Source organism: Saimiri boliviensis, chromosome 2, assembly GCF_048565385.1.
Source record: "Saimiri boliviensis isolate mSaiBol1 chromosome 2, mSaiBol1.pri, whole genome shotgun sequence".
In the NCBI taxonomy this organism is placed as follows: domain Eukaryota; kingdom Metazoa; phylum Chordata; class Mammalia; order Primates; family Cebidae; genus Saimiri; species Saimiri boliviensis.
The window spans coordinates 192,197,909-192,210,323 of record NC_133450.1 but is presented as its reverse complement, the minus strand read 5'-3'; the positions used below and the strand labels follow the sequence as shown (position 1 = coordinate 192,210,323).

The window sequence follows — 12,415 nt, the reverse complement described above, 5'->3', positions numbered from 1 at the left end:
GCAGTGGCATTATGTCGGCTCACTGCAACCTCTGCCTCCTGAGTGCAAGAGATTCTCCCGCCTTAGCCTCCTGAGTAGCTAGGACCACAGGTGTACACCACCATGCCTGGCTAGTTTTTGTATTTTTAGTAGAGATGAGGTTTTGTCACATTGGGCAGGCTGGTCTCAAACTCCTGACCTCAGGTAATCCACCAGCTTTGGCCTCCCAAAGTGCTGGGATTACAGGCGTTAGCCACCATGCCCCAGCCGCACTCTTGGTATTTTCTAAGGTTCATGTGAAGCACCAGAGCACTAGCCTGGGAGTCAGGATACCTGGTTCTAGACCTGGCTGTCCTGCCAAGTTGCGCTGCGACCACGAGCTAGTCACTTTCCCTCTCTGAGCTAGATAATCAAGCCAGGACTAGCCAGCCACTAAGACTGTAGCTGAAGGGGAGAAGGAGCTGGCTGGGTCTATTTCAGAAGTTCTGTGTGTAATGCTGTTGAAGTTGCAAGAACCTGGTTTCAGCTTGTCATCAGCTAGGATCTCTACTCTTATGTTCTATGGGATGAAATGACTGTAACTTTCCTATGCCAAAAAAAGCAGAGCTTAACTTTTCTTTCATGAAACATTCTATTCTTGACATATATACTATATGCAGGGGCTGCTCTGACCCTGCTCCAGCCCCAGCATCCTGCACAGTGGATGGCTGCAGGGTGGTCTTTGCGTGTGGCTGGAGGCACACATAGACTTTGCTGGTCAAGGGTTCATAATGCTGGGTTTTCACTAAGATCTCCACAGTCCCAGACTTTGAATGATTCATTCATTAACGTATTCAAATACTCATTGTGTCCATTTGGTGCCATGTCGGATGCTGGGGAAACATGGATAAATACAAACGGCTTCCTGCCCTCAAGGAACCCACAGTGATGTGGGAGCAGGGAAGTACTGAGGCATTGAACTGATCACCACCGACAGACCCGATGCTCACTAATCCTTACAGTAGGAACTGTTGTCCTGATTTACAGATAAGGAAGACAAGAAGTCCCTCTCTGGGACTTAGCATCACTACCTTTGAAAGGAAGCAGTTGGACTGCATTGATTGTTCTCAGTCCTGGCTGCACCTTAGACTGCAACCAGGAGCTTTTCAAACCTGCTGGTGTCTGGACCTTATCTAAGATGTATGAAGAATCCCTGAAGAGCTGGAGGACTGAGCACCAGCCCCCCTTGGAATTCCCAAGATGATTCCAAGGTACTGGAGGGCTGACGACTACCAAGGTCCTGTGACCTGAACTCTCACTTCTAATTTCCTGAAAAACCCTCTTCTAGCCCTTCCACAGGCACATGCAGAATGGGTTAATGAAGGGGAGGGGAGTGAAGAAGGAGGGTGGGAGGAGCCATCGGAGAAGGATGCGGCAGCTTCTTTACCTGTTGTCATTCGCTCCTCTCGGGTTAGAGACACAGCAGTAGACAAGGCAGGGTGAGCTTGGTGTTCTCTTTTGCTGTTGCAGGGAGTATAAAATATTATTGCCTTTCTGAACAATGTCACAAAAGCCTTAAAAACGGGCATGCACTAGACCTATTTGTTTTAGGAAATTGTTTTGTGATAGGAAGTAATTACAGAAGTTGTCAAATACAGAACTATGAGACTATGATCATCACAACAGTGTTCATAATAGTGAGCAATGAGAAACAGCCTAAAAGCCTGAAAGTTTAATTACAGGACAACCAAACCATGAAATACTATTGCAATTGCAAAAAATATTAGAGAAGACTATTTCATGTTCCAGAAAAAACGTCTAGATGATTGTTAAGGGGGGAAAAGCCATCAACTAAATACAATGTAGAGAATGCTCTCTTGGTATTACGATCTACGTGCATACTTACGGGTGGAAAATAGACTTGAAACACAGTCCATCAAATGCTAGCAGTGTTTATCTTTGAGTTACAAGGTAATATGTGCTCTTTTTAAACTCCCTTTTTTGGCCCTAGTTTTTTATAATAACTCTGTACTATTTTTATTATCAAATTTTTTAATGTTACTGAAAAAATAAATCTCTTGCAAACACTTTTCACATCTCTCTGCCTCTCCCATCTCCTGGTGGAAATGGACATCCCGACTTTGGTAGTGCAGATGCTTGCTTGCACTGTGTTAGGAAACTCAGGACGAGCTCCTTAGCATGCAAGCCAGCTCCCACACTCTGTCTCTACTACCGGACTATGAGTGCTTCCAGGATGGGCACTGAGGTGAACACAGCTCTTCAGCCATCCTGCCACCCACTCCAGAGAGTGCCTGGGACAGCAGGCAGCCAGGAATAATAGGAGGAAGACAGACATCTGTAAGACAGACCATTCTGAAGACTTCAACAAAAATTCCTTTTTGGAGGAAGCCAGTCACAAAAGACTGCCTAGATGGGAGGGAAGTTTTAAGCTGGGCCCCATTTGAGTCCCTCAGTGATGGGAGGAGTAACTCCTAGAGAGGCCTAAGGCCAGGCTGTTTCCTGCAAGCCAGACTCCAGCCAAGCTCTCCAAACCCAAAAAGGGGTACCCTGACATCTAAGGTCAGGGGTCCTGGTCACTTGGGAGAGATGCCAGGGCCCTCAGAATGGTTTTTTTCCCTGTTCAGTCCTTTAAATCACCATGGCATGCAATAAATATGAACTGGATTGGATTGAATTGGGTTGGGTTGGGCTCGGCTGGGCTAGGTTGAGTTGGATTGAGTTGTATTGGATTAGGTTGGGTCAGACTGGATTAGGTTGAGTTGGGTTGGACTGGGTTGGGTTGGGTTGAGTTTGGTTACAATGGGATAAAGAGTGGGCTACACTCATTAGGTGACCAGGGTCCCCTGTCTCTCTCATTAGATGTTGACCGGGAGGAAGGCTGACCTTCTCCCAGGATCTGCTCTAACCCTAGACTTTTCCTCTCTGTAGTTGAGACAGAGCAGAAGAAGGTAATCAGTTAGCAAACCTGGCTCCTCCCAACGCCCCTGATACCACCACCTCAGCTCCCCTGGGCTCTGTGTTGACAGCAATAGGTCATACTCCACAATCTGATGCTCTGACTTTGAGGCCTTATTTGCTTATTCATTCTCCACACTAGACATTAATGCCTTAAACTGAATCTTATTGTAAGATTGCCTCCTTCTTACATCCCTCACTACCCACTACCGCTGATATACTCACAGTTTCTAATCATATCATGCAGAAATTATGGAATAAACCAACCTATAGTAAAGAATTCATGACTTAATGAAGGAGGCAGGCAGGATAACTTCTCTTACCAAACTGTAAAACACACCACAAAGCAACAATCATCAAAATTGTGTGGATTTGAAACATTATACATATATTAGCAAAAGGAAGTGACCAGTAGTACAGAGATGCCAGAAATAAATTTGTATCATTAAAAGAAAAAGCATTATATGATATCACACAACAATAGCGGGTAGTACAATGATGGAGTAATAGCTCACACTTTAATTAGTACTTTGGGGAATCCTGGGGACCACTTTGGAAAATAACTGGTTTTAGATTATAACCTAATCTGGCTGGGTGTGGTGGCTCATGCCTGTAATCCCAGCACTTTGGGAGGCTAAGTTGGGAGGATTGCTTGAACCCAGGAGTTCAAGACCAGCTTGGGCAACATAGCCAGACCCCATCTCAAAAAAAGAGATTATACCCTAATTTGTGGTTCATTTTAAGTAATCGAGCTGTAGACATTAAAAGAAAACTGGAAAATCAACACATATTTAGCTAGAAGAGAAAAGATAAATGTACAACTTTTGACAAAATGAGGCAATTGGGAATTAGATGAGTAGAGAGAAGTTGAAAAATAAATTTTTATCCAACTAATGTAATAAGAGATAAAAAGCAAAGTAACATTAGTGTGAATTCCAGCCTAACTAGTTATTATGCAATTGAAGAAAACAGACAGTCCCATTATGTGCCCTGAGTAATCAGTCAAGGTCACCCTACAGCTGGCAAAGCCATGGAAGAATCAGGATGACTTATGTCCCATAGAGGACATGGTAAGTTGGTGGATTAGACCAACCCCTTCATTCCTTCTTTGATTCATGGATAAAGTTTGCTGAGTACCCACTTTCTGCCAGTCCCTGTGCCTGGGATCCCTGTTCCAGGATTCAGAGTTGGACAGGCCCAGCACTACCTCATAGAACTTCCCATATAGCAGGGGAGGCAGGTGACTAATCAGTGGTCACAGTACAGTCTCAGAAGCCCTGAGACCGAGAGATTCCCATTATGCCTGGGAGAAGAGAGGCAGCTTCCCAGAGCAGAATCCTAAAGGATGAATTGGGGGCCTCCAGATACTATGTGGGAAAGGCATTTTAAAAATGGTACTGGTAGCCAGGTCGAGTGGCTCATGCCTGTAATCCCAGTACTTTGGGAGGTCAAGGCAGGTGAATCGCTTGAGGCCAGGAGTTTTAGACCAGCCTGGGCAACACAGCAAGACTCTATGTCTATTAAAAGTTTAAAATTTAGCTGGGTATGAAGGTATGTAATCCAGCTACTTAGGAGGCTGAGGTAAGAGGATCCCATGAGTCCAGGAATTCGAGGCTGTAATAAGCTAAGATCGCACCACTGCACTATGGCCTGGGCAACAGAGAAGACCCTGTCTCTCTAAAAAAAATAATAAACTAAAAATGATACTAGCCTATGCAAAAACACAGATGTTGAATGTCACATCTCCCATTCAGAAACCTGCCAGTGATTTGATGTGAGCCCAGGCCCAGAGGAGCTTAGGGTTAGTGCAGCAAGGCAGGGTCCTCTGGGGGCAGAACCCAGTGAGGGAAACTGAACTAGGAAGCATCACGATTAAACAAGAAAAATTTATCTAAACGCACAGTAAGAACTATCCAACCAGTTCTGTTCTTTGATGGGTGAGTTCATTGGGGGAAATATTGCCCAAGGAAAGAAGCCAAAAGAAAAAGGCCATTTGTCTGAAGATGTCCCAGCAGCACTGTTTATAATAATGACAAATGGCTACAGTCCAGCTCTGGACAAAGTGGCCGGCTCTAGACAATTGTCCTTTGGGAGATGGAGACCAGAAGGCAATGATGTAAAGGCTCAGGTGCGACTCCTACCCACCTCTCTCTCACTCAGAAAAGCACATCAAACTTCCAGGGAGCAGGAGAGGCATGGTGAGAGGGAAGTCCTGCACAGCTCTGATTCATACGCTTCCAATTAAATCAGGATTTCTCCAGAGAAGATAGTGGCCAAGAAGCACTTGAAAAGATGCTCAACGTCATTTGTCATTAGAAAATTACAAATAAAAGCCACAGTGAGATGCCATTTTATAGCCACTAAAATGGCTATAATTTTAAAAACTGAAAACAAGCATTGGCGATGATCTGCAAAATGAAAGCCCTCATACATTGCTGGTGGGGACGTAAAAACAGTGCAGCCACCGCGGCAAACAGTTTGCGGGTTCCTCAGACTCGAAACACAGAATTATCATACGACCAGAAATTCTGTTCCTACGTATATAAGAAGCAGAAACAGGGAGTCAAACACCCGGACACTTGTACGCAAATGTTCAGAGCACCACTATTCAAAAAAACCACAAGACAGAAATAACCTAAATGTCCATCAACAAAAGAATGGAAAAACAAAATGTGGTATATTCATACGATGGAATATTAGTCGTAAAAAGGCATGAAGTACTGACACATGATACTACATGAGTGAACCGTGAAAACCGTATACTAAATGAAAGAAGTCAGATGCAATAGGTCATATACTGTATGATTCCATTTTCATGAAATATCCAGTATAGGCAAGTTCATAGAGGTAGAAAGTAGTTTAGTGACTGCCTGAAGCTAAAAAAAAGTGGGAAATGGGGAGTGATTGTTTAATGGGCATATGGTTTTCCCTTGGGGTGATGAAAATGTTTGGAAAAGTAAGTCTGGATGTCTAAATGGTCAATAAACATATGAAAAAGTGATTTACCTAATAAATAACCAGGAAAATGGAAATTAAGGCTACAGTAAAATTCAATGTACACCCATTAGAAATGCTGAAGTTAAGCTCAGTGACAAGACGAAATGCTGGTGGGAATGTGAAGAAATGGAGACCCTCATTTCTTGGTAGCTGTGTATATGTGTACAGCCATTTAGAAGACATGCTGGCACTGTCTACTCAGTTGGGGGCTATGCACACTCTATGATTCAGCACTCCACTCCTAGGTATAGAACCAACAGAAATTCATGCTCATGTGCACTGAGAGAAATGTATAAGAATATTCAGAGCCATACTATTATATTAGCCAAGAATGGAAACAACCCAAATGCTGGAGAAGAATGGATAAGTAATACATGGTATGTTAACGCAATGGAACATTATACAGCAATGGCAATGAACTACAGCCATGTACAGCAGCATGAATAAATCTCAAAAACTTATTATTCATTGAAAGAATCAGACATCAAAGAATAGATCCTACATGCAAAAAGTTCAAAATCAAGTAAAACAAAACCTCAGAATTTCGGGATACACACTTAGATAACAAAGCTATTTTTAAAAAGCAAGAAAGTGATGACTATTAATGTCAAGATAATGGTTACTTCAGAGAGAAAGACGGGGACATAAAACCACAGCAAAGGGGGTCAGGAGAGTTTCTGGGGATTATCGCATATCTTCACCTGGATTACATAAATATTCTTCTGTGATAAATCATTGTACTGTACTGTTAGCATGCACTTTTCTGAATGGATGTTGTATTTCACAATAAAACAGTTGAAAGTAAAGCAAATAATTTGCAACAATCAATACTTCATTAGCAAGAGCAAATAACTTATGACACCACCATCCCTACCTGGACAATAGCCCCCTCATCTTCTAAAATACTGGGTATTCAACACTGACACTTTACCAGGAAAAGGAAGGATTAATGCCATCCTCCTTCTCAACCCTCACCACTGGAGGCACAAGAGGCCATATGAGTGACACCGACTGACAACTGTCTCTTTAAACAGGATGATGTAGGAGAATGGGGTTGGCTGCACACAGGACCCGCTGGATGGTAGACGAGAAGAGCTGGGGGAAAATGGCATTGTAATTGTCTGTGGCCCTGTGTTTGTGCCTGTGAACTATGAGCCCCTTGGGACAGTTCCGTGCCCAAATCCTTTCTGTATTCAGCCAGCATGAGGGCCAGCACAGAATGGATTTGTTAAACTAAACTATGTGAAATAATTAAACCTCAAACTAGAAAAGGTTTATTTTGTTTTGTTTCCCAGCATTTTAAATTAGGACTACAGAGATGAGTGAATCTTGCCTCTCCACTTCATAGATGGGAAAACTGAGGCTCAAAGTGGGAAAAGCAATTCAGCTACATTCACAGAGGAAGTAAATGATTGGAACCCAGGTTTCCCAGTACCTAAAATTGTGCTGTTTTAGGGCATGAGAGATACCAGGAAATTTACAAAGACCTACTTTTAACAGATCAATTCTCTGCAAAAAACCATATGACTGTGTTCTACCCCGACCTGAGGAGCCCTGTCCTGGCCCACAATGGCATTCAGGATGGTAGGGAGAGTCCATCCAGAGGCCTGGAGGTGCAGGCGGAACTCAGGACCTGTTTTCTGAGAGAATCAACGCACTATGAGGCCAGCAGCTTTTAAGTCATGAGCTGTGTGCCAGCTCTGTACCAGGCTGGCCAGGAACCCCACCTTGAAGCCCCACCAGATCTGGGGCCTGGACACTCTGGGAAAATGCTTTCTTTTATTTAATAAGCAGCTTTGTTGAGGCATAGGTTACATTCCACAAAATACACCCATTTTAAATGTATAGATAATTTTAGTAAATTTATAGAGTTGTATAATTACCACCACAGTCCAGTTTTAGGACATTCCCCAAAAAGTTTCCTCATGCCCCTTTGCAGGCAATCTCTGCGTTTTCTGTCTTTGTAGTTTTGCCTTTACAGAAATCTTATATATATGGACTCTTACAATGTATTGGTTTTTAATGGCTGGCTTCTGTCACTTAGCTTCATCGTTTTCAGGTTTATCCATCTTGTAGCATTGATCAGTACTTCATTCCTTTCTACTGCTGAGTAGTATCCCATTGAATGGATACACCTCATTTTGTTTATCTATTCACCAGCTAATGGACCAGTTTATTTCTAGTTTTGACCATTATGAATAATGCTGCTATGAATATCCACATACAAGTTTCTGGATGGAAATATGCTTTTCTTTCCCTTAAGTAAATACTTAGGAGTTGAAATGCTGGATTGCAGAGTAAGTATATCTTTAACACTTTAAGAAACTGCCAAATTGTTGGGAACATGCATTTCTGCTCAGAATAGCCTACTTACAAACGTGCTTTCAGAAGCCACCCTACTTAAGCATAAAGCATAGTGGTTGAGAGTACAGATTCTCGAGTCAGACCCTCTGGGCTCAAATTGTGCTTATATTACTGAAGGCTATATGCCCTTGGGCAAATGACTGTGCCTCAGTTTCCTCATCTGTAAAAGGGGAGATAAGACATGGAGTTGTTGTGATGATTGAGTTCATTCACACAGAGCACTTAGAACACTGCTGGTTCATAGAGCTATGAAGTTTTGGCAATTGTTTTTTTACAGCCAGTTGTGCAGAGGCCCCATGGGAGGAAGAGCGCCCACTTTGACGTTCACAGATGTGGGAGGGCTATGATGGATCTACCCAGTTACAGTCATGTGGCCTTGAGGAAGTCAAATCCCTTCTGTAAGATAGAGCCCAACTTACTTCCCAGCACTGCGGGGTGGTGATTCCAGTGACTTGGTGAAGGTGACATTGTGCTTTGAAGATTGTACAATGCCATGCAGATGCAATGGACCCATGTTACAATTGTGACAGATTGTGGGGCTCATTGGAAACCATGAGCCCCTAAAGGCTTTTCCATCTGTGTAGCTCTTCTAACTGTATACTAGAATGATTAAGAGCAAGGACCCTGGATCAGACTGTCTGGTTCAAATCTCACCCCAGCCACTTAGAAGTCTTGTGACTTTGGACCTCTGTTTCTTCACTTGAAAAACAAAGATAGTAACTGTTCTCAGTCCTCTCCTCCTGGAGTGGTTGTAAGGATTGGATGAATGAAATATGAACATGTTCACACCTCCACTTGGACATACAAAGTGCTTTATAACTATCAGCCATATTGAATTGCATTAAAAATTCAGTTTGCAGGAGGATAGTTGACATCTTTAGGAATCGTTTCATATCCTAAAGAAGCACTAACCACTTGTCAGTTGAAAATGGCCCTCTCGAGATCCTTCTCAGCTCCTGAAGGTTTGCTGGCTCTCCCTTTTTACATTATGAATGGGAATAGGACTTCCTTTGTGTTAGAAACAGCAGCCGTGACACTGAGGGATCCCAACGACACACACAGGAGGAGAAAGAAACACCAAAGTGTCTATCCCCAGATCTCTCTTCCTTTTGGGAAACTGAAAGTTGCAGCAAAGTTCACAAAGCACCATGGAATCCAAAGCTGCCCTCTGCCACTGAGTTGGCAGGGTCGTACATCACATGCAAAATTGCAATGTTCTGACATGATCCATGGGACCGAGAAGCTAAAACTATACTCCAGCTGCCCTTTGATCTGCAATAAATGCCAGGCTGGACACTCTGGCAGGAAAAGCTATCATCGCATTTGGGTCTTGTTGCCAAGGAGAGAATGGGCCATCTCGGGCTTCTTCAGGCAAACAAAGAGTTAACCAAGGCCCCCTTCTCAATCTCATTTCCTTCGGGCCTGCCAGAGGTTGTTTCCTAGACTTTCTGCTCCCTTATTCAATTGAAGCTGTGTATTAATCCCCCAAACTCAAAAAGGAAGGGGTCAGAAGCTACAGAAAGCATGGCTCTTCTGCAAAACTGCATGGAGAAAGAAATGAGCAAGGGCAAGAGCCTACAGACCTGGATTCAGGTCCTGGCCTTTGGACTGGCTACTTTCTAAGCTTCTCCCAACCTCAGTGTTCTAAAAATACCTGCACTGCGATGGGATTAATAGAAGGCCAAACCTCAGCACCACGCAATATACCCTTGTAAAAAACTACACATGACCCCCTGAATATAAAATAAAAATGAAAATACCTGCATTGCTTTCCAACACATAGTTTCGGCAAGAATCAGTGTTTTCTATCACTTATTTTGTGCCTAGCATGTGCTGGAATCATGGAAACCACATTATTTCTAATCTCTCTCTAATCTTCACAGCATTCCTAGGAAGGTAAAATGGTCTAACTATTCGCCTTTTTTCAGATGGGGAAACTGAGGCACAGAGTGGTGAAATCCTTTCTCCAAGATCACCCAGCCAGCCACAATTCAAATCCAGACAGTCTGACCTTAACCGTTTTAACTTAGATCTATTTTAACTTAGATCTCACTATTCAGCCAACCGCCTGAGTTCTGCTGGAGAAACTGAGGCCCGAGGAACGGAAGGAATCGGATCCCTGGCTCCCAGACCACAGCTCTTTCCGTCACCAGTGGAGCCACTGCCCATGATAGACGTGACTGCTTAGGTAACTCAGCTGAGTTAAGTATCCGAGCAATTCAGTTCCGTTATTTCTTGCGCAGGTGTCCCTGCTGGTGTTAAGCTTCGCACCTGTGTGCGGGGAGACACCAGACTTGCCCTTACCAAAAGCCAGCCAGCACGCACAACCTAAGTGCTGGCTTTGACTGCGCTGAGGCTGCTGGCGTTGGCGCTGTGTTTCCAAAGTCCCTCTCTGCCTAAGACTGGAGGCTCCGCGCCCCGCTCAGACATCTCGGGTGCCCAGACAGCGGTCCACTCGCCGCGGCTGCCCAGGGATCCTATTCACAGATACAACCCCTGCACTGCCAGGAGGAAGCCGCCCGAAGGACCGCCAGTGCGCACGGAGTGGCGAGAACTCCCTTTTATGTCCAGGAATGAGGCGCGCAGCGCAGCCGCGTCCGCCGCCAAAACCAACTTCCCCCGGTGCGCAGAGGCTGCTGGTGCCACCCTCAGGCTGGGTCGCTTACCTGTCGCAGCTCGGGTCTGGGTGACAGCAAGCAGGGGCGCGGAGACCGAGAGCAGCACCAGCAGACACCAGCACTGCCCGTTCCTCCTGCAAGAAGTGGGCGAGGGAGAGAAGGTGAGGCGGGAGAAGGATCGGAAGGAGCCGGGCTCGAGGAAGCAGAAAAACCGGTCTTACCTTGGTGGTACCATCTCGCGGGTCTACGGAGACCCGGAAGGCGCGCTGCGAGCGGAGCAAAGCGTTGAAGCTCCGCGGAGGACTAAGGGGCGCTGAGCGCTGGCCGCCGCGCTCGCCCTTCCTGCAGCGAACAAAGGCGGCGCTCGGCAGCGGCGGCGGCGGGCAGAATCCCGGCTCTCGGCCCGCGCCCTGAGTCACCCGCGCTCTGAAACCCGACTCCGCCGCGCCCTGCGCTCCCCCGCGCGCTGCGCCCCACCTTGGGCAGCCGCGGCGTACTCACACCCTGGGGATCCCGGCCGCCCCGGCGGTCACCCCACGTCCTTCTCCCCCTCCACGGACGTGCGCTTCCCGCTGCGACCTCCACCCGTGGCTGCCTTAAGTAATCTTCGAGGAAAGCCCCGCGCCCGCCGGCCCTTGAGGCTCTCCTGTCGGGGCTGATCCGCAGAGAAAGCACTCTCCTTTCCCAGCCGCCGAGGGAATCCTCTCCACAGCCCAGAGAAGCTGGAATCAGTGAGTTCCTTATATGATGGACAAGGAGACTAAGGCTCGGAGAGGTGGAGCGAATGTCCCAAAGTCCCAAGCTGCACTGAGCTCCGAGCTGTTGTGCCCCACCCCGCACGCCTGACACATAGACCGACTTGAATGCCCAGGAGTGGACCTGCCTGGGGGCCATAAGTCATACATACGACTCAGTGCAGCAGAGATAGTCCTAATAAAAGTTTTTTAAATGTACTGGATTCCAGGGCTTTCCTCTCTATACCTTGCCTGCCCCCTTCCTCAGAATGTAAGCTTCAGGAGGGCAAGAGCTTATCTTTGGTTTGTCCCCTGCCTAAAACAGCTCAGGTAGCAGCAGACACCAACAAATGCTGGATGAATGAAGGAGCACGGTATTGGATGAGACACCACATCAGGCCCTGCGATGAGATGTGGGGGTCAGGAACCAGGCTCAGTCTCCAAAAGCCCTGAGTGGGAGTGAGGGGGTGCAGGGCAGATTAACTCATTTGTACAGAGCTTATCGCAGGGCACTGGGTAAACCCTCAAATGGTCGCTTTTTATTATTAGGATTACCACCAGGCACATAGCGTGAGATCTTTGGGTGAGAAGAGGCACCGCTGAAGATGGCTGAGACCTGGACAGCTCTGAAGCCAGGCAACCGCTAGGAGCCTCTCTTCCTGATGTACCAAGTAGCCACAGTGGGCTGTGGCTCTGTGGTCAGTTCCTGAGTTTCATTCAGTTCTACTCTCTAGAGGATGGGTTACCTCTTGCCAAGTGAGTTAGCCT

General features: G+C 45.9%; 1 protein-coding gene across 2 annotated transcripts in view; it reads right to left on the bottom strand.

Annotated features, from left to right (window-relative positions):
* Window positions 1-11,694, bottom strand: part of COL15A1 (collagen type XV alpha 1 chain) — a 120,929-nt gene extending 109,235 nt beyond the window's left edge. For both annotated transcript variants that reach the window (XM_003940079.4, XM_074395094.1), the window contains exons 1-2: window positions 11,135-11,694; window positions 10,962-11,047 (exon numbers count right to left, since the gene is read on the bottom strand). In XM_003940079.4, the coding sequence (XP_003940128.1) occupies window positions 10,962-11,047; window positions 11,135-11,148 (100 nt within the window). In that variant the 5' untranslated portion in view covers window positions 11,149-11,694. The remainder of the gene's footprint in view (window positions 1-10,961; window positions 11,048-11,134) is intronic.
* Window positions 11,695-12,415: the final 721 nt, after the last annotated feature.